Here is a 27,889-nt window from a genome sequence, read left to right as displayed (position 1 = left end):
AAGCTCACATTAAGATTATCTAGCTCCGACCGATTCCACTTAGGAAGCACCTCACTTTCGTGGTAGGTTCCTAAGTGGATCGACGCCTTGTAGCTCCCCTCATTAGGAAGAGGATGCACTACTAGAGCTCCTGATGCCCCACCGAATGAGGAATAATCAGCGAAAGCTTGACCTTTTGCTGTGTCAACACAAGTCACTGCACCCTGTGCATACCTCACCACCAGAGGGATTGTGAGAAATACGTACCTGCTCTCCTTTTCCTGCTGGAAATGAGACCAGAAATACTGTCAGCTTCCTACGAGACGACTGATATGGGGGCTTAATATAAGCAAACTTAATATAAGCAAACTTAATAATGTTAGCAAACTTAATATAAGCAGTAAACATACATAGAGAAAAACTTTTCGAAATACACTGAAAACCTAATGTAAGCAGTAAGAAGATACACAGTAAACTTAATGTAAGCACACAAAGAAGAATTCTGGTAGCATAGAGAGAGAGAGAGAGAGAGAGAGAGAGTGCGCACGTGCGTGCGCGCGCGCGTGTGTCTGCAAGTTGGCATACCTGAATGTCTTGGACCTCCCTCTTTCTTTTGCTTTGGACCTCCCTCTTTAGGACTTTGACTTTTCCTTTGTTGTAGCTTGGGGCATCATTTCCTGCTTTTCGACTAGTTTTTCCTTTGCTAGAGCTTGGGCTTCCTGGTAGGGCATCGCTTCTTGCTTTTCCTATCCTTGAGCTTTCTTGTACCATCATCTTCTTGAGTCAATATGTGCAATGCTATAAGTGCAAATGCCTGCTCCCCTATCAAAACAGCGTTACCTAATTGATTACTTTCATCTTTGAAGTAAACATCCACAAGACCTTGACAGCACAAAAGCCTTATGTACAAGCTTTCATTAAGCTGTTCCGATCTCTTATGCCCCGTAATGCGATTTTGAGCTTTAGTGCTTGTAGAGGCGTCAGAAGTTTTAGAGCCAAGCCATCGATATCACTATCTATGGATGCAATCAACAAGTTCAGGTCAAGCATGATGCTACTAAAGGCTCAGCCAGGGTTATCTTAGTTGCCATAAGGGCAAGCGCAGGGTTGGCGTGCCCTTTTTTCTGCCCCTCCTCCCCAGGAATCTATGGTAAAAACAAGTTCGAACTCTGCGAAGTTCGAACCCTACGATGTTCTCTCTCTCTAACATTATCAACATGAAAAATAATTAATTAAAGAAAAAAAGATATGAGTTTTGAGAAAATATTATTCAAGGGCTACAAAGAATTGTGCATGCTTTTCCTTATAAATGTGCATGCAGCTTGGAACTCTCTCTCTCTCTCTCTCTCTCTCTCTCTCTCTCTCTCTCTCTCCAGCATTGGAGAGAGCAGCTCTCTCGCTGTGCAGCAATGGTCAAGCAATCTTTCTCTCTCTCTCTTTTTTAGTATTTCAGTATTTCACCATTTCAGTTCCGTTTTTTAGTCTTTTTAAGCGCCATCACGCTGAAAGCAACCGTCTAGAAAAGCTCCTACCTTGCGAGAAAAATATCCGTTAGTATAAGCTTTCTGGCCCAAGCTCACATTGAGATTATCTAGCTCCGACCGATTCCACTTAGGAAGCACCTCACTTTCATGGTAGGTTCCTAAGTGGATGAGCGCCTTGTAGCTCCCCTCATTAGGAAGAGGATGCACTACTAGAGCTCCTAATGCCCCACCGAACGAGGAATAATCAGCGAAAGCTTGACCTTTTGTTGCTGTGTCAACACAAGCTTGACCTTGAGCTTGTAACAGAGTCAAGCATGCTGCTACTGAAGCCTCAGCCAGGGTAATCTCAGTTGCCATAAGGGCAAGCGCAAGGTTGGCGTGCCCTTTTTTCTGCCCCTCCTCCCCAGGAATCTATGGTAAAAACAAGTTCGAACTCTGCGAAGTTCGAACCCTGCGATGTTCTCTCTCTCTAACATTATCAACATGAAAAGTAATTAATTAAAGAAAAAAAGATATGAGTTTTGAGAAAATATTATTGAAGGGCTACAAATAAATGTGCGTGCTTTTCCTTATAAATGTGCATGCGGCTTAGAACTCTCTCTCTCTCTCTCTCTCTCTCTCTCTCTCTCTCTCTCTCTCTCTCTCTCTCTCGTGCTTTTCCTTTAAATGTGCATGCGGCTTAGAACTCTCTCTCTCTCTCTCTCTCTCTCTCTCTCTCTCTCTCTCTCTCTCTCTCTGCAGCATTGGAGAGAGCATCTCTCTCGCTGTGCAGCAATGGTGAAGCAATCTCTCTCTCTCTCTCTTTTTTAGTATTTCAAATATTTCACCATTTCAGTTCAGTTTTTTAGTCTTTTTTAGCGCCATCATGCTGAAAGCAACCGTCTATAAAAGCTCCTACCTTGAGAGAAAAATATCCGTTAGTATAAGCTTTCTGGCCCAAGCTCACATTGAGATTATCTAGCTCTGACCGATTCCACTTAGGAAGCACCTCACTTTCATGGTAGGTTCCTCAGTGAGCGCCTTGTAGCTCCCCTCATTAGGAAGAGGATGCACTACTAGAGCTCTTGATGTCCCACCGAACGAGGAATAATCAGCGAAAGCTTGACCTTTTGTTGCTGTGTCAACACAAGTCACCGCACCCTATGCATACCATATGGAAGATCCTCACCACCAGAGGGATTGTGAGAAATGTGTACCTGCTCTCTGTTTCCTGCTGGAAACGAGCGCAGAAATACTTTGTCAACTTTCTCATATGGGGGCCACGAACGCAATGTATGAATGGTTTGAAACTGAGGCGGTAGTGGGTCTATTGCCCGCAAAAGAGCTAGGTCGTCATCGGTGGTGGAAAGATGCACCACCAATGCCTTCTACTGCAGAAGGCCTTCACGTGTATTTGGGAAGCTTACCTAAAATACACAGAGAACTTGATGTAGGCCTTCACGTGTATTTGGGAAGCTTACCTAAAATACACAGAGAACTTGATGTCAGCCAGTAAACATACACACAGAATAACTTTTTGAAAATACACAAAAAACTTAATGTAAAATACACATTAAGTTTAGTAAACATACACAGGGAAGAAATTTTTGAAGATACACAAAAAACTTAATTAAAGCTTATATAAAATACACAAAAAACTTAATATAAGCAGTAAATGTGCACAAAGAAAAACTTTTTGAAAATACATAGAAAAATTAATGTAAGCTACATAGAAACTTAATGTAAGCAAACTTAATATAAGCAGTAAATGTACATAGAGAAAAACTTTCTGAAATACATTGAAAACTTAATGTAAGCAGTAAGAAGATACATAGTAAACTTATTGTAAGCAGTAAGAAGATACACAGTAAACTTCATGTAAGCAGTAAGAAGGTACACAGTAAACTTAATGTAAGCAGTAAATAAGAATATACACAATAAACTTAATGTAAGCACACAGAGAAGAATTTTTGGTAGCATAGAGAGGGAGAGAGAGAGTGTGCGCGCGCATGCACGTGTGTGGGTGCCTGTGTGTGTGTTTATGTTGGCAGACCCAAATGTCATGGACCTCCCTCTTTCTTTTGCTTTGGACCTCCCTCTTTAGGACTTTGGCTTTTCGTTTGTTGTAGCTTGGGACATCTTTCCTTCTTTTCGACTTGTTTTTCCTTTGCTAGAGCTTGGGCTTCCTGGTAGGCCATCGCTTCTTGGTAGGGCATCACTTCTTGCTTTTCCTGTCCTTGAGCTTTCTTGTTCACCATCATCTTCTTGAATGAATATGTGCAATGCTATAAGTGCAAATCCTTGCTCCCCTATCAAAATTGTGTTCCCTAATTGATTACTTCCATCTTTGAAGTAAACATCCACAAGACCTACACAACACAAAAGCCTTTTGTACAAGCTTTCGTTAAAGTGTTCCGATCTCTTCTGCCGTAATAGGATTTTGAGCTTTACTGCTTGTAGAGGCGTCAGAAGTTCTGGAGCCAAGCGATCGATATCACTATCTACGCATGCTATCAACAAGTCTAGGTCAAAGCCTTGAGCTTGTAAACAGAGTCAAGGATGCTGCTACTAAAGCCTCAGCCAAGGTTATCTGAGTTGCCCCATAAGGGCAAGCGCAAGGTTGGCGTGCCTTGTTTTTTGCCCCTCCTCCCCAGGAATCTATGGTAAAAACAAGTTCGAACCCTACGAAGTTTGAACCCTGCGATATTCTCTCTCTAACATTATCTAACATGAAAAATAATTAATTTATGAAAAGAACATCAGTTTTAAGAAAATATTATTGAAGGGCTACAAAGAAATGTGCGTGCTTTCCCTTATAAATGTGCATGCGGCTTAGAACTCTCTCTCTCTCTCTCTCTCTCTCTCCAGCATTGGAGAGAGCATCTCTCTCGCTGTGTAGCAATGGTGAAGCCATCTTTCTCTCTCTCTCTTTTTTATTATTTCAGTATTTCAGCATTTCAATTCAGTTTTTTAGTCTTTTTTAGTGCCATTAGGCTGGAACCACCGTCTATGAAAGCTCCTACCTTGAGAGAAAAATATCTGTTTTATAAGCTATCTGGCCCAAGCTCACATTGAGATTATCTAGCTCCGATCGATTCCACTTAGGAAGCACCTCACTTTCGTGGTAGGTTCCTAAGTGGATGAACGCCTTGTAGCTCCCCTCATTAGGAAGAGGATGCACTACTAGAGCTCCTGATGCCCCACCGAACTAGGCATAATCAGCGAAAGCTTGACCTTTTGCTGTGTCAACACGTCACCGCACCCTGTGCATACCATGGAAGATCCTCACCACCAGAGGGATTGTGAGAAATGTGTACCTGCTCTCGTTTTCCTATTGGAAACGAGAGCAGAAATACTTTGTCAGCTTCCTGCAACGACTGATATGGGGGCCACGAACGCAATGTGTGATTGGTTTGAAATTGAGGCGGTAGTGGGTCTACTGCCCGCAAAAGAGCTAGGTCGTCATCCGTGGTGGAAAGATGCACCACCACTGCCTTGTACTGCAGAAGGCCTTCACATGTATTTAGGAAGCTTACCTAAAATACACAGACTAAAGAAGATACACAGTAAACTTAATGTAAGCAGTAATAAGAAGATACACAGTAAACTTAATGTAAGCACACAGAGAAGAATTTTTGGTAGCATAGAGAGAGAGAGAGAGAGAGAGAGAGTGTGTGTGTGTGCGCACACGCACGCACACGTGTGTGCGTGTGTGTGTGTGCATGTTGGCATACCTGAATGTCTTGGACCTCCCTCTTTCTTTTGCTTTGGACCTCCCTCTTTAGGACTTTGGCTTTTCCTTTGTTGTAGCTTGGGGCATCATTTCTTGCTTTTCGACTTGTTTTTCCTTTGCTAGAGCTTGGGCTTCCTGGTAGGCCATCGCTTCTTAGTAGGCCATCGCTTTTTTGCTTTTCCTGTCCTTGAGTTTTCTTGTTCACCATCGTCTTCTTGAGTCAATATGTGCAATGCTGTAAGTGTAAATCCTTGCTCCCCTATCTAAATTGCGTTCCCTAATTAATTACTTCCATATTTAAGTAAACATCCACAAGACCTACACAGCACAAAAGCCTCCTGTACAAGCTTTTATTAAACTGTTCCGATCTCTTTTGTCGTAATGCGATTTTGAGCTTTAGTGCTTGTAGAGGTGTCAGAAGTTCTGGAGCCAAGCGATCGATATCACTATCTACGCATGCTGTCAACAAGTCTAGGTCAAAGCCTTGAGCTTGTAAACACACTCAAGGATGCTGCTACTGAAGCCTCAGCCAAGGTTATCTGAGTTGCCATAAGGGCAAGCGCAAGGTTGGCGTGCCTTGTTTTCTGCCCCTCCTCCCCAAGAATCTATGGTTGGTAAAAACAAGTTCGAACACTGCGAAGTTTGAACCCTGCGATGTTCTCTCTCTAACATTATCTAACATAAAAAATAATTAATTTAAAAAAACATATGAGTTTTGAGAAAATATTATTAAAGGGCTACAAAGAAATGTGGGTGCTGTTAACACTTATCTAAAAACTTAATTAAAGCTTATCTAAAATACACAGAAAACTTAATATAAGCAGTAAATGTGCACAAAGAAAAACTTTTTGAAAATACGCAGAAAAATTAATGTAAGCTACATAGAAAACTTAATGTAAGCAAACTTAATATAAGCGGTAAACGTACATACAGAAAAACTTTTTGAAATACACTAAAAACTTACTGTAAGAAGTAAGAAGATACACAGTAAACTTAATGTAAGCAGTAAGAAGATACACAGTAAACTTAATGTAAACACACAGACAAGAATTTTTGGTAGCATAGAGAGAGAGAGAGAGAGTGTGTGTGCAAGTTGGCATACCTGAATGTCTTGGACCTCTCTCTTTCTTTTGCTTTGGACCTCCCTCTTTAGGACTTTAGCTTTTCCTTTGTTGTAGCTTGGGGCATCATTTCCTGCTTTTCGACTTGTTTTTCCTTTGCTAGAGCTTCGACTTCCTGGTAGGGCATCGCTTCCTGCTTTTTCTCTCCTCTAGCTTTCTTGTTCACCATCATCTTCTTGAGTCAATATGTGCAATGTTGTAAGTGCAAATCCCTGCTTCCCTATCAAAACTACGTTACCTAATTGATTACTTCCATCTTTGAAGTAAACATCCACAAGATCTACACAGCACAAAATTAAACATACACAAGACCTACATAGCACAAAAGCCTTCTGTACAAGCTTTCATTAAACTATTGCGATCCCTTCTGCCGTAATGCGATTTTGAGCTTTAGTCCTTGTAGAGGCGTCAGAAGTTCTAGAGCCAAGCGATCGATATCACTATCTACGCATGCTGTCGACAAGTCTAGGTGAAAGCCTTGAGCTTGTAACAGAGTCAAGGATGCTGCTACTGAAGCCTCAACCAAGGTTATCTGAGTTGCCTTAAGGGCAAGTGCAAGGTTGGCGTGCCTTGTTTTCTGCCCCTCCTCCCCAAGAATCTATGGTAAAAACAACTTCGAACCCAGCGAAGTTTGAACCCTGCGATGTTCTCTCTCTCTAACATTATCGAACATGAAAAATAATCAATTTAAAAAAAGAAAGATATGAGTTTTGAGAAAATATTATTGAAGGGCGACAAAGAAGTGTGCGTGCTTTTCCTTATAAATGTGCATGCGGCTTAGAATTCTCTCTCTCTCTCTCTATATATATATATATATATGTATATAAATATATATAAATATAAATGTATGTATATGTGTGTATGTATGTAGGTATATATATATACATATATATATGTATACATATATATGTATACATATATATATATATATATATGTATACATATGTATACATATATATATATATGTATACATATATATATATATGTATACATATATATATATATATATGTGTGTGTATATATATACATACATATACATACATACATACATACATACATATATATATATATATATATATATATATATACACACACACACACACATATATATATATACACACACATATATATATACATATATACATATATGTATATAACGAAAGTGAGGTGCTTCCTAAGTGGAATGAGTCGGAGCTAGATAATCTCAATGTGAGCTTGGGCCAGAAAGCTTTTAACGAATATTTTTCTCTCAAGGTAGGAGCTTTCATAGACGGCTACTTTCAATCTGATGGCGCTAAAAAATACTAAAAAACTGAACTGAAATGCTGAAATACTGAAATACTAAAAGAGAGAGAGAGAGAGAGAGAGAGAGAGAGAGAGAGAGAGAAAGATGGCTTCACCATTGCATCATAGCAAGAGAGATGCTCCCTCCAATGCTGGAGAGAGAGAGAGAGAGAGAGAGAGAGAGAGAGAGTTCTAAGCTGCATGCACATTTAAAGGAAAAGCACGCGAGAGAGAGAGAGAGAGAGAGAGAGAGAGAGAGAGAGTTCTAAGCCGCATGCACATTTATAAGGAAAAGCATGCACATTTCTTTGTAGGCCTTCAATAATATTTTCTCAAAACTCATTTCTTTTTTTAAAAAATTAATTATTTTTTATGTTAGATAATGTTAGAGAGAGAGAACATCGCAGGGTTCAAACTTCGCAGGGTTCGAACTTGTTTTTACCATAGATTCCTGGGGAGGAGGGGCAGAAAACAAGGCACGCCAACCTTGCGCTTACCCTTATGGCAACTCAGATAACCTTGGCTAAGGCTTCAGTAGCAGCATCCTTGACTCTGTCAAGCTCAAGGCTTTGACCTAGACTTGCGCTTGCCCTTATGGAAACTCAGATAACCTTGGCTGAGGCTTCAGTATAACAGCATCCTTGACTTTGTTACAAGCTCAAGGCTTCGACCTAGCCTTATTGACAACATGCATAGATAGTGATATCGATCGCTTGGCTCCAGAACTTCTGACGCCTCTACAAGCACTAAAGCTCAAAATCGCATTACAAGACAGAAGAGATTGGAACAGTTTAATGAAAGCTTGTACAGAAGTCTTTTGTGCTGTGTAGGTCTTGTAGATGTTTACTTCAAAGATGGAAGTAATCAATTAGATAACGCAGTTTTGATAGGGGAGCAGGGATTTGCACTTACAACATTGCACATATTTACTCAAGGAGATGATGGTGAACAAGAAAGCTCAAGGACAGGAAAAGCACGAAGCGATACCCTACCAAGAAGCCCAAGCTCTAGCAAAGGAAAAACAAGTCGAAAAGCAAGAAATGATGCCCCAAGCTATACAACAAAGGAAAAGCCTAAGTCCTATACAACAAAGGATATTTTTCTCTCAGGGTAGGAGCTTTCATAGACGGCTACTTTCAGCCTGATGGCGCTAAAAAAGACTAAAAAACTGAAGTGAAATGCTAAAATACTAAAATACTAAAAGAGGGAGAGAGAGAGAGAGAGAGAGAGAGAGAGAGAGAGAGATGGCTTCACCATTGCTGCACAGTGAGAGAGATGCTCTCTCAAATGCTGGAGAGAGAGAGAGAGAGAGTGAGAGTTCTAAGCCGCATGCACATTTAAAGGAAAGGCACGCGAGAGAGAGAGAGAGAGAGAGAGAGAGAGTTCTAAGCTGCATGCACATTTATAAGGAAAAGCACGCACATTTCTTTGTAGCCCTTCAATAATATTTTCTTAAAACTCATATCTTTTTTTCTTTAATTAATTATTTTTCATGTTGATAATGTTAGAGAGAGAGAACATCGCAGGGTTCGAACTTCGTAGAGTTCGAACTTGTTTTTACCATAGATTCTTGGGAAGGAGAGACAGAAAAAAGGGCACGCCGACCTTGCGCTTTCCCTTATGGCAACTGAGATAACCCTGGCTGAGGCTTCAGTAGCAGCATCCTTGACTCTGTTACAAGCTCAAGGCTTTGACCTGAACCTGTTGACAGCATGCGTAGATAGTGTATCGATCGCTTGGCTCTAGAACTTCTGACGCCTCTACAAGCACTAAAGCTCAAAATCACATTTCGGTGACAGAAGAGATCGGAAGAGCTTAATGAAAGCTTGTACAGAAGGCATTTGCGCTGTGTAGGTCTTGTTGATGTTTACTTCAAATTACTTCAAAGATGGAAGTAATCAATTAGGTAACACAGTTTTGATAGGGGAGCAGTGATTTGCACTTACAACATTGCACATATTGACTCAAGAAGATGATGGTGAACAAGAAAGCTCAAGGACAAGAAAAGCAAGAAGAAATGCCCTACCAGGAAGCCCAAGCTCTAGCAAATGAAAAACAAGTCGAAAAGCAAGAAATGATGTCCCAAGCTACAACAAAGTCCTAAAGAGGAAGGTCCAAAGCAAAAGAAAGAGAGAGGGAGGTACAAGACATTCAGGTATACCAACTTGCACACACACACACACGCACGCACTCTCTCTCTCTCTCTCTCTCTCTCTCTCTCTCTCTCTCTCTCTCTGTCTCTCTCTCTCTATGCTACCAAAAAATCTTCTCTGTGTGCTTACATTAAGTTTACTATGTATCTTCTTTTTGCTTACATTAAGTTTTCAGTGTAAAAAGTTTTTCTCTATGTACGTTTGCTGCTTATATTAAGTTTGCTTACATGACACACCTGTACAAACCCTCTCTACCATCCAAGGGTACTATCCATCTCTGTCATGGAATCCCTGTCCCCTGTCTTATCAATAGCAAGGCTGTACCAAACATGTGTCCACTCCTGTACCTTCTGCCTGCATGTGACCTATCTCCTGGAGAAACCCAAAAACATGTTTCTTCGAGAAAACCTACGACCTGTTTCCACATGAAACCCTTAGGCCTGTTTCCCTTTGAAACTTATGTCCTGTTTCCATACATCTAGTTACCTGTTCCCACATGAAACATCTGGCAACATAGAGATTCTCATACTGTAGGTCCCACTGTTCCTTTCTAGCAAAAAGAAAACAATCTGCTCCATGAGCACGCAGCCATGCGAGCTTGCTTCACTCCCATGCCAAGAAACATAACCAAATAACCTTATACTTGCAGCCAAAGACCCAAGCACATAGCTGAATTTGCTACCAAACAAAATCAGCCCATAAACTGTCCCAAAACAGTCCCGAATCAAAGCAAAGAGAAACTAAAAATTCCATCAGATGAACGCCATCGACATGATGTCTATGTTCATGGAAATCCAGCCCCTGAACACCTGTGTCCAAAGAAACCAGCCCTTGTCTACTTTTCAGCAGAGGGAGAGAGAGAGAGAGAGAGAGAGAGAGAGAGAGAGAGAGAGAAAGGAGGCATGTGTCTCTGTTCTGAAGCACAGCACAGCAGCCAGCCCTTTAGTCTCCAAAAAGCATGCCTAAGGAGCTATTCACTTGCGCCTGAAGCTTCTGTAGCATAGCCCGCCTGCAGTCCTTCCAAAAAAGCATGATATGACCAGTAGCGCAGACTTCCTGTAGCTGTACCTGACTGCGCCACCTGTACCTGCATCGCCTGAATCTGCACCTGCAGCAGTCAGACCTGCCACGTGGGCTGTACCTGCAGACAGCAGCCGTACACTACCTACACAGGCCCATCCATGCGCAACCAGCATGCAGTCCACCTCTCCCCAGAAAAGCACACGTTTTTTTCCTCTAGGGATAGGCGCCTCCTTTTCCTAGCAGCCCCTCCTCTTTCCCAAAAACCACACGTGGCCCCAATATAGCTTATGGGCCACGTTTTCTTCATAAATGGCATTAAAAATTACTTTAAAGGTTTTTAAAACCTTTTAAGTTAAAATTCCTTTGCCCCCTTTCACACATGGGGTTATCCACACATGGGCCTCCATCTTCACTCCCACCTGATGCCATTCACACTGTCCACCATGTCCCCGTGCACATCTGCATCTTGTCCAGAGAAAAACACAGGGTCGTGAGAGAGAGAGAGAGAGAGAGAGAGAGAGAGAGAGAATATGTGTGTGTGTGTGTGTGTGTGTGTGTGTGTGTGTGTGTGTGTGTGAGAGAGAGAGAGAGAGAGAGAGAGAGAGAGAGAGAATGTATGTGAGAGAGAGAGAGAGAGTGAGGAGAGAGTATATGTATGTGAGAGAGAGAGAGAGAGAGAGAGAGAGAAAGAGAGAGTATATGTGTGCGTGCGTGTGTGTGTGTGCGTGTGTGTGTGTGTGTGTGTGAGAGAGAGAGAGAGAGAGAGAGAGTTTGTGTGTGTATAGGTAGGGAGGAGAAGGCTTTAGGAAACTGCCTCGAGGACATAGTTGTTCACGTCGCTTATGTGATTGAAGTCACGTAAGCAACTATAATCACTCACATATGCAACTTGTAGGTACTTGCACAAGCACATTTAGTCTTATTTGCTTATGTGACGTACAATAGTTACTAATATGGTCGCTATTTTAGTTGCTTATGTGTCTGCTGGCAATAGTGACTATAGTCCCTAGCTACTCCTTAACAGCCCCCTCCCAAGGTCGCTAAGGAAGATGCTAGGGGAGGGGGGGTCACCTAGCAGTGGGTACTAAGTTGAATCAAGGTTGCTCACCTTTCACTACACATAAAGTTAGTCAATAAATCTAAGAACATGATTTATTACATTGGATTCCCTCCCAAAGAGCTATTATAGCATCTAGTATGTACCTTCCCTTTATGAATCCTTTTTGTTCTTTCCTAATCCACAAGTTGAGCTTGTTAGTCAATCTAAAAGCAAGGACTTTAGCAAAGATTTTATAGGCTATGCAAAGCATTGAGATTGGTAACCAGTTTGAGAGCACCTCTTTCTCCCCTCTCTTGTGTATTAGTTTAATCACTCATTCATTGATGTAGCTGGGTAGAGCTTGAAATTTGCAACACAAGTCTCAAAGGACCAATAAGGATGTCCTTAAAGTGCTGAAAGAATTTTGTTGGAAGACCATCTATTCCACGGCTTTTTTTGGGCTTGAGGGACTTTATTGCTCTTTCTACTTCAAATTTGGAGAAGTCTGCATCAAGTGGAGTGGCAAGGGCTGGGGGGGACAACACTCTTCTTGGATTTTCTCACTTTATCAAGAGCTATTTTCCTAGAGGATGTGGTTGTTCAAATGGTAATTACATACATACACACACACACACACACACACACACATATATATATCTGTATGTGTGTGTAAATGTAAATGTATATATACCTTCAATAAACATCAAATACCCCTAAATAATAATAATAATAATTAACGTTTTTTATGACAAGGACTGTTTTATTTTTTAGGACGTCACATCACGTTTTTATATAAAAAAACGTGTTTTTAGCTGCTACGCCAGCAATATTGTGGGCAGGATAATCCATTAGACGGGATTTACATTTATGCATAACCCTCTTGCAAGGCGTGTGCCGCTTGTGCCATCATGTGGAGTGGAAAAGCATCCATATTGCTCTGAGTCACGACCATGCACAAAGATATCTAGATTTGTCGAGGTTGCTTTAGCCTTCATCTCCCAAGGGGCTAACTACCCTCTCACCACGACTGCAACACTGTGTACAGAGTGTCAGCTTTCTCCACGATCAAGGTGCACTGCTCTACCACAATGGGAGGCTTGCTTTCTCCTTGATTCAAGGGGAGCCCTCCCTTGAGGAAGGACTTGTAAACAAACACTCAAACAACACCAGAGAAAATAAATTCTTCAGATGTGAGTCAATGTCAAAGCCAAAGTTCTGATGCCAATGTCGGGCGCAACGGAATTAAACGTGACAAAGGACTCTTTGATAGACTCACAGATCACTTCTTTCACTTGCAAAGAGTGAATGCACAGAGAGAGAGAGAGAGAGAGAGAGAGAGAGACTCAGACACTGGATGGGGTCCCAACTAACCCTCTCAAGGGCTCCTTACCCTTGATTTCTCCTAATATGCTTGAGGACGTCTTGGCTTGGTTCACTTTAGGCTTCTTTGGTTCAGTTGTGATGGCCAAATTCAGCATATATGTTTCTGCTGTCCAGCTCTCTTTCTCGCATCAATAGGTCCATCCCTCCAAGTCACCCCTAAGAAACCCCCCTTTGTACTCTTGATAATCAGCCTAAAAACACAGGTTTTCAGGCCAGTTTTCGCGCTGATATATTGGTGCTGCCTTGGTACCTCCTGGATGCCGGCAAATCAGCCCCTGTTGGCGCCTTTCTTGGCTGAAAATGCAGCTCTTAAGAAGACTCCTCTCCCTAGGTTTTCAAGCCCTCAGTGGACTGACCCAATATGCCAAAAGGCAGCCTCTGAATCAGCCAATGAATTGCAAGAAAAATGCAGGTAATCAGCAAATGTCCTTGCCCTCTTGATCCGAAAACTTTGGCCTATGCCCACCCTCCGGATAGCTTCTTCTTGATCAACATTTTAATTTCCTTGGCACTCCTACAGAAGTGCGCCAATTTCTCCTACTCTTTGTGCCCTAAAAATGGCCCCCTATTTGGTAACCATGCCCTTTTTATAGAGATGTGGGATCCTCGGCCTTTTAAAGTGAACCATCCAATTTTGTCCTCAATAAAGTACCTACAGAATGTTGGGGTTTTCCTAATGTGCTCATGTGCACACATCGATGGGTATAACATTTTTTAACTTAAGTTAATTTTTTTAAACTAAAACTCTAAATATGTCTTAAGACCAAGGGGCACTAAGCTCCCATACTTGTTGACATCGATAACAAGTGTGAGCTGGCCAGGACGCCTGTCTTCCGACATTTCAGACTTTCAAGTTCTAACTTAAGTTTGGTGTTGATGGTGGCAGGTAAGCAACTGGTTCACTTGCAAGTTTGAGAGCCCGGTTCATCCTTGGTTCATACTTACGCTGGGAGGATTATAAGTCTTCTCCACTCTGGATTTTAAGATCTTAAACCCTTCTACTAAACCTTGTACAATTAACTTGGCTCATTTAACCTTTTTTACCCTAACTGTATTTTTTATAAAATTCCAAACTTTGTTTTCAATATAACTGTCTCTTTCACACCAGGCTCAAGGGTGATTTTTCTGTGGGTTACTGTAACCGCTAACACACACAAAGTATTACCCCGCCCACGAGGTGAAACTTGTGGTTGCCCTTGGAGTCTAAAAATCTTGACCTTTGTTTTAGTTTTATATTTTGATGACCTTTTTCCTTTGCCCTATTTACTTTTGTTTGCTGCTATTACTCTTTCTTATACCTTTTTATCAAGCATGGTCTGTTACATTCTTAAGTTGTACTATTCTTTTGGGATCCCTAATAATAGAGGGTTTTCAACAAGAATTGATACATCTTCTCCTTGCTCAAACCCTAATTACCCTGATCTTCAAACAATTTGAATTGCCAAATTTCTGGGCTCATAATAAGTATATACCAATTGCTTTAATTCCGGGCCAACCTTTTTTACACCTTAACGGGTGTCCTTTTTCACCTTTTCAGGTGGCCCTTATAGTCACCTTTACTGGTGCATATTTGTCTACCCAATGCTTATCAAGGTAGATTCTAAGATGACATCACAAATGATGTTTTGAATCTTACTTTTTCCCACAAACACTACCAAACTTTGTCACTGGATTTGAATTGACTTATCTTACACTTTGGGTCGGCAGTAGGCTATCCACACATGTGGTAGCCTGCTGCTCCACTTGTGTGATTCCTACTCCTGGGATTGGGGAGGGACACACACACACACACACAAATAAACATTTACAACTTTTAATCCCTATGATATGGAGACAGTACCTTCCAACCTTAAATCCTACCGCAATGTTATTTAAGCTCACTGGCATGGAAATATTTTTCCGCATTACTGATGGTGGTTTTATCTCACATGGATCTCCAACCTATCTTTGATACCTGAACTTTTTTGAGTACCACCATAGAGTGTCGTACATACTGATTAAGCTTGGGACGCTATACATATAATACTTCTAGCTTACAACAAGTACGGTGGTATACATATACTTTAAATGAAGCCCAAATACTTGATCGAGGTCCCATTAACAATTCAAACATACATAATGATAATAGATTTCATGCATTATAGTACTACCTGCTGCTCATAGTCGGGCATCAATGTGTCATACTAACTTGCTGGTACCCTACCATGGAGTGCTTACCATATAAATTCATTTGCCATGGTACCCTACCATGTAGTGCTTACCATATCACTTCACTAGCTCTTAAGGCTTTACCTATATCAACTACACATGTAAGGGTGCTTTTACTCCGGCAAAGTACCCTAATCAAGAAGCATAGTGCAACGATGTCTAATTTTTGTGTGTATAAAATGTGCTATACAAATTGGATGCTCTTCCACTCAAAGCAAATATGATATTAAGATCTTCTTTACAGACTGAGAATCATGACTCCTAGCATGATCCTACCCTTGATATTTTTCCTTTTCTAGGTAGACTCAATTAATACCTCTCTCATTTATTGCTCCTGCAAACAATGCATGGTTTTCCTTATTTACCACCGTCTGTTTGGATGCACACATGTACTCCTTCTGCGCTTACCTAGGTTTCCTCACACATGCTATGCAGACGCGTCTCTGTTTCTCTCACACAATCCATGCCGTCATGTACCCTTTTTCCCTCGGATAATCCAGGCGCCTTCAAACACGACTGCCACAATTGGTACATGGAAGCAGTGATGTAACTACTTGTAAGCTCTGACACAGTTTTTATTATGGCCGCTGATATACGATTTAAGCGTGGTAACATGCAGTGGAGGCTTTTTCAAAGCATGGGCCTATATTTTACACCTAAACTCTGATCTAGCATTGGTTTAAGATGGTGTGCAACAGCTCAGCAGCCATTTGCATAGTTAGAACCCATGAGGGTTGCTGATCAACAGTGCGACCCTTGTTTATGATAATTTTCTCTACCACACATTCATGGAAGTCCTCTCTTGCTGATAGAAAGGCCGTGCTCCGTATGTTCTCATCTTGGCGATCTGCTACATTAGGAGATTCCTTTTCTTCATACATACACTTGGGCTAGATCCTTGAGCATGACGATACTGCCATTGCTGTTAAAACTGCAAAACCCCATAAACAGAGCTTCCCATACTCTATTAAACAAGAGCATCATTTGCTTCCCATACTCTATCAAGCATGGTTATGGTGATCAAAGACATCCCGTGTAAAGCAAGTTGGATCTTTCACTTCACGTACACTCGAGGGCGACAAAAGGTCTCTCGGGCTTATCAATACTACATCATACTTCTTCAACTTTGAACATCGCCACACAGGTAGGGCTCCAATATGCCCTACTTAGTACTTGGATGATTGAATATTGCTGGAAAGCAAATCTCATGCCATGCACTTTAAAATAATTATACTGCTTTTTAATGCTTAATTGAATCATACCTCGCCTAACACTTTGACTAGATGGCAAATTTATGTGTGTAATTAAGCCAGGAGACGGTAACATCTTATTTTTGTGGCCTTTGATTAACCTGGATACGTAACACTGGTTGTTGAAACTATGATTGCTGGTTAATTTTTGTGTGTTGGGTCCATTTATGGTCAATAGTATGGTAAAACATACTACACATGGGCATGGTTGATAAATTTGATATCATAGCAGATGGTTTGTAATACATTAAACCATAGTTTATGCTCCAATAGATCAATCTCCTACGGTGTCCTTGTCACGTGCATCATAGATGCCATGGACATACTCAGGGCTAGATCCAGAAAAGGCAACCAGATAAAGAGTATGAACCAGGTAGAAAAACCAGGATGATAGAGCACAGAGCACAGAGCACCTTTTGCAGTGTAGATTGAAGCAAGGCTTGGAGAAGAAGCAAAAGGATGCTGTCGGCTGCTCATGGGCATGGTCGGCTGAACCAGAATTAGGGGCAACAACAGGCACAAGCAGGAGGACCAGTCGGCTGCGCATCATGAACAGGAAGAAGTCGGCTGCATTAAAGGGGCATTAATGAGTTTAGACCTGGCCGACCAGCAGTCGGCCAGCTCCTACATTGTCCAAGAACCTATAAATAGGCCCAAGTGCTCATCATTGTATTCATTCACTCCCTCTAGGGGTGTGGGTCATTAGGGGTCCCATAAGGAACTGTTTTGGTGAGTTACCACCTTTTGATGTAAGGCAGCCCATGGCTGCAGAATTAGGTACCTTTTTGTACCATAGAATATACTGAATTTTCCAGCACCTCTCTCTCTCTACTCTCTCTCTATATCTACGTTTTGCATCAGATGGTTTTCCAAGAGTGTTTAGGGCTGAAAGAAGACTCCCTGAGCTTCCACGTGTTACATTGGTATCAGAGCATCAGGCTCAGCAAAGCTAAACACTGATTCAGTGTCCCAGATGATGGTGTACAGGTCCAAGGTACAGGAAAGTACACGGATGCGAAGCCCAAGGCAAGAAACACAGATCGGGAAGAAATCCCAGAAGGTTTGTTGGTGGTGTTCCACAGTGCCAGAGGGGATGCAGTTCCGTGAGCCAGATAGGTTCTCAGGTAAGGGTCCCAAGGGAGGTTGATCCTCCAAGGGTGATGTGAGGGTGCCAGACTCATCTCTCAAGAATGAAGACCAGGACGATGTTCAAAGTCAGGGCAAGAACGGATTGTGGACTAGAGGAAAACCAGATGCATAGATCTTCATCAAAGACAGAGTGGTTTAGAGAACAGGCCGGGTTTTCAGAGAAAACGGTTGCCAGGGATGGATGATGACAGAGGGACTTCGAGACAGGTTGGGATTATGACAGTCATCCAAGAGCATGTTGGAATCCCGTCATCAAGTTTAGCAGAGGGGGATGTCATGTGCATCATAGATGCCATGGACATTCTCAGGGCTAGATCCAGAAGAGGCAACCAGATAAAGAGTATGAACCAGGTAGAAAAACCAGGATGATAGAGCACAGAGCACCTTTTGCAGTGTAGATTGAAGCAAGGCTTGGAGAAGAACCAAAAGGATGCTGTTGGCTGCTCATGGGCATGGTCGGTTGAACCAGAATTAGGAGTAATAGTTGGCGCAAGCAGGAGGACCAATCGGCTGCGCATCATGAACAGGAAGAAGTCGACTGCATTAAAGGGGCATTAATGAGTTTAGACCTGGCCGACCAGCAGTCGGCCAGCTCCTACATTGTCCAAGAACCTATAAATAGGCCCAAGAGCCATCATTGTATTCATTCACTCCCTCTAGGGGTGTGGGTCATTAGGGGTCCCATAGGGAACTGTTTTGGTGAGTTACCACCTTTTGATGTAAGGCAGCCCATGGCTGCAGAATTAGGTACCTTTTTGTACCATAGAATATACTGAATTTTCCAGCACCTCTCTCTCTCTCTACTCTCTCTCTATATCTGCGTTTTGCATCAGATGGTTTTCCAAGAGTGTTTAGGGCTGAAAGAAGACTCCCTGAGCTTCCACGTGTTACAGTCCTACGGGTTATTCTATATTGGATCTTGACCTACTTCCAACTTGGATATTTGAAGGATGGATGGCTAGCTGTTGTAAGGTCCTTGCTGAGTACATTGTTACTTAAGATCTACTTAACACTAATTTGCTGGTATATTTTTTATTATAATCTAGTTAAGAATGCATCTGCTTGACCCCTAATAGGAGACCATCATGTCACCCTAAGCATTGGTTTTGACCTAGCATCTTAATTGAAATAGCTCAATCACTGATTGGTTGAATATTTGAGGCTTACTGGTTACTCCCGTATTGCGCATTTTCACTTTCTACTCAAGAATAGGCATACTATTACTGGCTTGTTTTTGGATGGACCTTTACCATAATATACATGGTATATCTACTTGATTAGCACTAGTTTCAAGGCATGCCATTATTCATTACAGGAGATATCTCACCTTACTTAACAAATTGGTTATCCTTTCTATGGGATGCACAACAAGGTGAAGCATTCAAATCAATTTGCTAATATATCGGGTTCAAAATTCTTGTCATGCACCAACGTTCTACACTGGCACCATCATAGTTTTTTAAACAAGTGTATTCTCATGCTTGGTTGGTTGTAATACATCCTGATGTGAAAACCCTCAACCCTATCTGTACAGTTTTGCGCATAACTGACATGGAGGGGAGCACTCTAGGTCTTCTATACGAGTACATGGACAAACTTGGGGAGGCTCTCGATAGAAATGTCTTCTTGCCGATGGAAAAGTAAGCTCTACGCTCTAGCCTTCTTGATAGTTAAAGAATTTGTAGCTTGAACTTGTGTGACGTGTCATTCTTGTGTCTTTTTTTTAGGATTGATGAGATACGTGCGGTTTGGAATAGCCGATGGAATTGGTTTCACAAACCAATTCATGCAACGTGTTGCATCCTCTATGGCGAAGTGAGGATCAGTATGAGAGTGAGGAGCTAGAGGAGGGCTTCCTGGGGTATGTCCAGCGTTGGGCAGGTGCTGATGTAGCCATGATCAGGAGGATAGAGGATGATCTATTGGCTTTCCGCAATCATAGCAACCACTTTTGCTCCCACTTTGGTAAAGACACTCATTCCCATACTTTTCCTCTTGATTCTTGTTAGTTTAAACTTTAAAGCTTGTAAGTTGTAGTACTTACAAGGTACTATCTTGTTTGACAAAAACGCCTAGCCATTCGAGTCCTCTCACAAGATTGCAGCTCAGGTCCTTGTGAGAGGAATTGGAACACTTGGGCCCTCTTTCATACAAAGAAGAGGAATAAGCTCACCACTGCACAACTAGAGCGCTTGGTCTTCTGCAATTGCAACCTAAAGCTCCTTGAGAGGGCTTCTGCATCTCCTGAGCCTACACAGGTGAATGTCCACAAAATCGACATTGAGAAGGTGCGTGACATTCCAGACATTCCACAGGAGGAGCGGGATTTGTATAGCTTGCTTTATGAGGAGGCCTAAGCACCAGCCCATGATATGCGACCACGACGACAGAGACAAAGGCGAGCTCCAGAGGTTGGCACTACCACGAGTACATCACAGGCTGCACGTGGAGATACAGATTCCTCTTCATCTTCCTCTAGTGAGGAGAGTCATGAGGCGGAAGAGGAGACAGGGGGATGGTTTAGATCCTACAGATGATTCAGATGATTGATTCATGATGATTGATGATTGATCATCTATGGCTTATGGCTCTAGAGTTTTTAGTATTTTACTTTTTATCTTCTCTTGAGACTTGGACATGTCATTTTATTTAAAACTCTATGTAGTATGCCGCATGCGGCTTTGCCCCCTCATTTTGGATTTGATGACATATGTAGGTTCTATGATGGCTTCAAGGCTTTTCAATTTTATCTTAATAGATGCGCTGTCTTTTTGGGTTTCTAATGTCTTGCTTCAAACTAGAAATTTAATTTATGGTTATACATTGTAGTCTTTGACTCTTGGTAGATTGTCTCTAATTTGTCTATTTTACTGTCATGTCTATATATGTTTTACATGATTTTTTTGTTTTAAAAAAAAAACTCGTTTCCAACATGGTGGAAACTCCGAAACTCCGTTTCAAACCGTTCCCGTTTCTGCCGTTTCCGAAACTCCTGGTAGCTATGGTTGCATATGACCAATTAACAATGTGTTCCATGTGACCAGATTCCTGAGTGGAAGCATATCAAAGACTTCTCGTGCTTTTGTTAGCGCACCACACCTGGCATACATATCCATCAAAGCATTACCTACACACATGTCTATGTTATTTTTTTTGTTTTCTGGCAAAATCAGAATGTATTTGGATTCCCTTGTCTAGCACTGCAATAATACTACATGCTTTTAAACTACAGGCGTAGGTGACGACATTCGGGCAGATGCCCTGAATTTTCATATGCTCAAAAGAGCTCAGTTCTTCATCTCCGCACTCGTGCTGGTCCAAGCGAGCCACATTTTGCATACATGTCGATCAGTGCGCTACCAAGAAAGAGGTCACTTTTTAACAAGCCCGTCTTGTCAATGTGAGCATGGACACAGTCTGCAGATCTTTAAGCTTAGCACAAGACTGCAACAATACAACAAAGGTGTGCACCCGGGGGCACACGGAGGCATTGCACATTCGCTGGTACAATGAGAGGGCAACGGTTGGGTCACCGTGATCAAGAAAGCCTTGGATAAGAGAGTTCCATGAGAGCTCAGATCGGAAAGCAAGTTCGTCAAACAAGTTGAGGGCAATGCAAAGGAGACCCACTTGAGAAAATAACGAATCTTGATGATAGCCCAGTGCTCAGAAAACGAATCAGAAAGAAATGTGAAACCCTAACATTCTCTAAATCGTTGCACCTTAAAAATTGAAGCACAAAAGAGAGCTGATCTGCTTAAAATCACTGAAAAACATGCCATAAAACTTGAACTATGCAGCTTCACTCACCTCTGTAACTTGTATTCACAGTATAGAGGGGCGGGGCGGCAGCAATACAAGAGCCCTTCCCTGGCATTTGCAGAAAACGAAAACAAAGAGAGAGTCAAAATAAAACTCTTACCCATACAAACCCCAAAAATATCTGAAAAACAAGGATCGAGCGATGGATCCTAAATGGCATTAACGGCGAGGCAGTGAGCAAATGGGCGATGGCAAGAAAACTCTCAGAGAAAAATAGAAACCCTAATCTGAAGCAGGAGAGGGTGAGGAAGATACGATGGCAGGCACACACAACGTCCCTTAAACTTAAAAATTAGCCCTTATAAATCTAGCCATGAATTTTCGCCGATAAATTTACATGTAACCCCCGGGCCAAGCCACGGAGAAGGAACTCTCTAATGGTCATGCTGGGATAAGAAACCTACCCTGGTTAGCATTTAACCTCTAGCCCCGCCATTTATGCATCTTACGTGGCCATTGGGTTATCTATTGAAGGACCAAGACAGATAGATCGGGGTGTCAAATATCAACTATACCTCCTAGACTTTTGATTAGTTTCGTTAGCACGTTTGCACCCTGAGCGTAGAGCTCTCGCTATATTCCTCCATATCTTATTGGGGTTGCACCCCATAAGATCTTTGAAAAAAATGTTTGATTAAAGAGATGCGCCCAAATACTTTGCAATCCATGTCTTTTTCCAAAGAATGTTCAAGCCCTAAACAATTTATCAGAAACCATTATAGTCTGATAAATGGTTTTGGTTTGTGGTTTATCAGATATTGAGTCATAACGCCAATGCCATGAATTTCAGTTCCTCTAGAGAAGCAATATGGAGGAGACACCTTGCTTAGATGCATAAGTAACATGTAGGAGTTTCTTTATCATCCCCAACCACACATGGCTAGGTATGTAATGTTTTCTACATATAACTTGAAAGAAGCAAAAACTATGAACAATAATTCCCACTTTAAGTCTAGAAATTTGAACAAGCCATGACTCCCACTTTGTAGTATCATACAAATCTCTCTCTAATATCAATATAACATCAGATGCATAAAGTACTAGTGGAAGGCAAACTAATCTAGAAAGGTAGAAAAGCCTTGAGCTTATGAGGAGAGAGAAGAGAATCAAGATTCATGAGAAAAACTAAGCAAGAGAAAAGATAGTCTTGGGAAGGAAAGTTTTGTTGTGAATGGGTGTTTACATGGATTCACAAACTATTGTGTTTTATTTCACTTTGACATAGATTGTGTTGAGATGTCAAGCTCAACATGAGCTAACACTCACGACATGGCCTCAGCGAGACCGTTGAGGGATTTACTCACTAGCGCATTTGGTGACCGACACGCAGGTCTTCACCAATGATTCTCTATAGCTGGACTACACACTTAGTCATCGAGTTAACCATGCCAACTCATCTCACACCGTGCTCACACTATGGACTGCTTGTACATAATACTTTAGTACTTGTGTTGTATTTTGAGTTATCTTCCTTATCACTTTGTTTTTAGTAGAGAAGAAGAAGAAGTTCTACTTCCATATCTTATGTCTTCTTCATTGTGTATGTGTGTGTGCTTGCAAGGATTCTAGCTCTCTTCTTCCCCCTTTCTTTGCATGGTATCAGAGCTTGGTGTAGGCTAAGAGGCTAGAGAGCAAGCACGGAGCCATTGGAAGCGGTACTAGGGCAAGAGCATCACGATCTCTTTCCCCTTCTTCATAGGTGCAGTACTAGGTTCGGGAGCTCCATCAAAGCTACCGGCAATGATCTTCGAATTAGGAGCTGTCTCGTAGCCCTTTGGGCTGGATTTTTATAGTAGCCATAAATTCATTAGATAGTTGGTGGATCAAGGTCCTCTCACATCCAAAGCTCCAATTTATCTAATTTCCTCTTGGAAGCTAGTTTTGAAAAAACTATGATAGAAGGGTAGAGGAAGATACCTTGGACATTCATTGGAGGAGGAAAATCTTATTCAAAAAACCTCGTGTCCATGCTCTAGGATTGAATGGCGAGACTCTTTTTAAAATGGGAGTAGAATCTCTAATTTGATGGGTGGATTCTAATGAATCTTTTATTTTATCTTTTAATGCTAAAAGAACATTCAATCACTTTAGAGAAACTTGGCACTTCTTATGCCCTTATGTTTCTCAACTTCGAATGGGGTGATTAATACCATTAAAGGCACATGGGTTGGGATTTAAGGGTAATTGGTGGGATTTAAAGGTAATTGGTGGATGGCCCCCACAAATATTTTTTACAAAGCTATTCTACCCCCAAATGATGTTGTGGATTAGGTCAGGTGATTTATAGACAGGATTAAAGTTCTGGCACGTGCCCTTTGCAATTATTTGGAATGGACCTGCAAGCCTGCATTAAACAGTGAGGGATGCGGCATAACATCCTCAGGGGGTTTTGACAAGAGAAGGATCCATCCATAGGAAGATTACGCTTGTCTTTCTCTCATCAAAGCCTAAATTAACATATGAATACTTATTACTCTGAGCTTTGTTGATGGCGCAATAAAAACCAATTTTAAGTTCATTTTAGTGTGTGGCCTCACATGCCCTTCCACACTTACCTTCCCTCTTCCGAGTCTTTTGAACCTCACACTTCCTAAGGGCTTTATCAGATTAATTCATACAAATTTTTAAAAAAACTAAGAAAAACCAATTTTAGACCAATTTGATTCTTTTTTCCACCCCTTGGTCGGTGGACTCCCACCTTAGCCCTTAAATGATTTGTTCATTATTCCCGCCCTTATTATAGTAATAAAGTATACTAGTTCTCAATCATCCACATATACTTCTCCTAGACCCAATTCAACCATCCTAGGGTCCGAACCCTTTTGTCTCCTCCATCACATGCAAAGACGGCGCCAAAAAAACATTCCATTAATTTAGAAGTGTGGGAAGAAATTTCTACTGCTACTGTTCCTTTTCAATTTTAACGGATGTCGGTTATCGCCGGTGTTGGGAAATAACCCCGACGGTTTCTAGTGCTTCCTCCTAAATTCCATTTTTTCAAGCATAAAATCACGTTCTTTAATTAATTACATCCACCACCCTGCTTCTAACTCCCTCTTTATCCAACTCCTCAAGCTATCCACTTCCATTAGTTATTCTCATCCAACTCCTCAACCTTCCACTTCCATTCCTCACCTATCCTTATTTAATCCCTCAACCTTCCACTTCCATCTTCTTCTTATTTTTTCCTTCCTTCTAAAGTCATTCCAAACTTCTCGAGATATTGTCTCTGTCAACAAATCTGTACCCTCTGAATCTATTCACACTGCCTCAAGTTGGCAAATCTGTACAAACCTTGTATACTATCTTACTCAACAAATCTGTATACACAAACTTTGTATACTGCCTCAGTTAGCAAATCTATATAGAAAAACGTGTATACTATTGCCTCAATTGGCATATATGTATACGCTAGATTGCTTCACTCGGTGAATCTATCTAGTCTACTCTAAGGGCCCATAGAGCTTTTCAACCAAAAACATAGAGAAACAATTGTAAACTTCCTAACTCAACCATCTTGTGCTAGTCACGGTCACTGCCCCAACATATAACTTCCTTTTAATCACCTAGCCTTGAAATCTTAGATTCCTTGAATTAATCCCTTAATTCCTACTTCCATTTTAACTCTTAAAAAAAAAGACCTTAAACTAAAGACAATTTACTTCAAGTGATGGTGCATAAAAGTGTCTCTTACATGTTGATAGGATCTCTTAATCTCAAATTCAATGAGACCCCATGGGTGCGTCTGTACGGCCCATCAGCCCTTTGTCTCTGTAACCCCACCCACCAACCAAGACTATTAATCTCAAATTCAATGAGATTCCATGGGTGTGTCTGTACGGCCCATCAGCCCTTTGTCTGTACCCCCACCCACCAACCAAGACTATTACGACTCATGTGACAACCGTTAGGAAATTCCCTAGAGAACCACAAGTCCACCATCAAATTTTGAGCTCAAATCATTCACTCCACACTCTTGTCCTATCGAAGAGGGAGAGGAAAGGAAGACTTAGAACCTAGAATCCCTTAATTCCCAAAAGTTCCTAACTAGCCTAAAATTGACCCAAGTACGTCTCTCACATCACATATCATTAAGGTACCTGGTGTAGACTAGCTTGGGGAGAAAATTCCCAAAGGCACCTTCCAGATCCTAGAGACCATCATCTTCTACCCAGATTGCCCCTTTAGTTTAGAGTTTAATGCAGTACTGCTGCCTATAAAACGCTTGATTTTACAAGAACAAAACTTTAATGATCATCACAACTTTAATGTCGCAATACCATACTATGATCATAGCAAGAGAGGAAATAAAATACTTCAAGAAATAACTTATCATACCTGCATCAAAAAACAAACATAATTGATCGAACTACTTTTTACCTCATAGGCCTTCTTTGCTTGCAAACCACTTCTCATACCCCTCAAGCTTGTTTTGATGTACTCTTATAATGAATTGCAGGGAGGGCGATTTATTCTATGGGTGATCTCTACTCAGGCTATGACTAGTTTCAACTCTCTTTGGAGAGTAGAGATATTACAACTATGCGTACTCCACTTGGATTGGTGAGGATGTGTACCTTGCCACAAAAAGCTACAAATTTAGTAGCACACATGATGAACGGCATGAATAAGGTATTATGTGACTTCATCCCTCATATTACTATGCCTTTCATTGATGATTTTTTCATTAAAGGTTGTGAAGAAAATGCCAAAGATGAGGTAAAAGATCAGAGGGGGTGCCGAAGGTTTGTTGCTCAACATATTGCTGATTGTGCTGCTATTCTTTTGAGGTTAGAGGAGGTCAACTTAACCCTTTCAGGAGCTAAGTCAACTTTTGGTGCTAAAGAAGTTCTAATTGTGGGTCGCATGTGCGGGCTAGATGGAAGGAGACCAAGTCCAGCAAATGTTGAGGCTATCCAAAAGATAAAGGAGATATGCATCTCTGTCACTGAAGTGCATAGGTTTTTGGGTGCATGTGTGTTCTATTTGATTTGGTTGCCTCACTATGCTCATGTTGCAAAAGTGCTATATCAATTGTTACGTAAAGGTCAAAGGTTTGTATGGAAAGATCTGCATACTAAGGCTATCAGGAAGCTAAAAAAGATGTTGCTCAAGGGGTTGACAACTCGACTAGAACTGCTCGCTGAAGCTCCCGCCTTCACCCTGCGCACGCTGCTCGCTGCTCGCCTGCCCTCCCTTGCGCCCCCCCTCCTTCCCCCGCCTGCCTGCCTTCGCTTCTGCGCCCCCCCCCCCCTCATCTCGCCATTGCGCCCCCCCCCCCTCCTCGCCTGCTCGCCCCCCCCCCCGTCTAGCCTCTCCGCCTGCTCGCATCCCCCCCGCCTAGCCTCTTCGCCTATCTTCAGCAGCGCCCCGCCCCCCCCTTCCTTGCGCGTTGCTGCCCTCCCCCCTTTTTTTTCTTTTCGCGTTGCGCCCCCCCCCCCCCTACTTGCCTGCTCGCCCCCCCCGCCTAGCCTCTCCGCCTGCTGGCCCCCCCCCCGCCTAGCCTCTCCACATCTGCCGTATAGTCGGCACTCGCCCCAGCAGAGGGGAGATCAGGGATCTTCTTCAGGCCCGCCTTCTTGCAGATGTGGGCAAGATCCTAGATGTACAGCTCCTGGGCCGGGGCCATTATCAGATCGAGTTCGAGGCCGCCCAGAGCGTTGCCAAGGTCCTTGCCATGAGTCCTCTGGACATCAAGGGTGCTCGGGCTTTCTTCAGACCTTGGCAGCATGGATTTGACCCAGCAGCGGCGGAGCAGGGAGAGCGCCTCTTCCATATTACAGTTTGTTTCCCTGGTCTCCGCCGGGAGTATCTTCCGCTCCTCTCCAAGCTCGGAGCATTGGTGGGCTCGGTACTAGAGACGGGTCCCTCTGCTGCTTCAGTGGTGGCCAGAGCAGCTGGGCTACCCTCGGTCAGAGTGTTGGTGTCTGACATCTCCTCCCTTCCTAAGGTCATCCAGCTACCTAGGATGGGGGGGGGGGTGGATAGATCAGAGAGTGGAGTTCTCGGGGCTCCCGAACCAGTGCTTCATTTGCAGGCAGGTGGGTCATCTGGCCAAGGCCTGCCCTCGCAGGAGACCTCGACCCTCACCACAGCAGCAGGCTACTGATGGCCTGCCCACAGATTCGGCTCGGCAGGCTGCCTCAGGGACGCCTGCTCAGGCCACAGAGACCTCGGAGTGGCAGCCTGTACAGGGGCGCTGCCGAGGGAGACAGCCACAGCAGCACGCCCAGAGACCGCTGCAGCAGCAGCCACAGTCTCAGCCTCACTGGGTTCCCGTGA

The 27,889-nt window shown here is 42.4% G+C and overlaps 1 protein-coding gene across 5 annotated transcripts in view; it reads right to left on the bottom strand.

Annotated features, from left to right (window-relative positions):
* The window catches only part of LOC147611266 (uncharacterized), a 45,748-nt gene that overhangs the window by 6,875 nt on the left and 10,984 nt on the right, over positions 1-27,889 (bottom strand). For 2 of the 5 annotated variants that reach the window (XM_086784326.1, XM_086784325.1), the window contains exons 3-4: positions 21,596-21,655; positions 20,573-20,884 (exon numbers count right to left, since the gene is read on the bottom strand). In XM_086784326.1, coding sequence (XP_086640452.1) covers positions 20,785-20,884; positions 21,596-21,655 — 160 coding nt within the window. In that variant the 3' untranslated portion in view covers positions 20,573-20,784. Of the gene's footprint in view, positions 1-2,272; positions 2,924-20,572; positions 20,885-21,595; positions 21,656-27,889 lie in introns of those variants that run through there. The other 3 variants (XM_086784329.1, XM_086784327.1, XM_086784328.1) reach the window with 2 other exon arrangements.

Source organism: Cibotium barometz, chromosome 47, assembly GCF_041138505.1.
Source record: "Cibotium barometz isolate CiBa-2024 chromosome 47, ASM4113850v1, whole genome shotgun sequence".
NCBI classification, from domain to species: Eukaryota; Viridiplantae; Streptophyta; class Polypodiopsida; order Cyatheales; family Cibotiaceae; genus Cibotium; species Cibotium barometz.
This window is presented reverse-complemented; position numbering and strand designations above follow the sequence as displayed.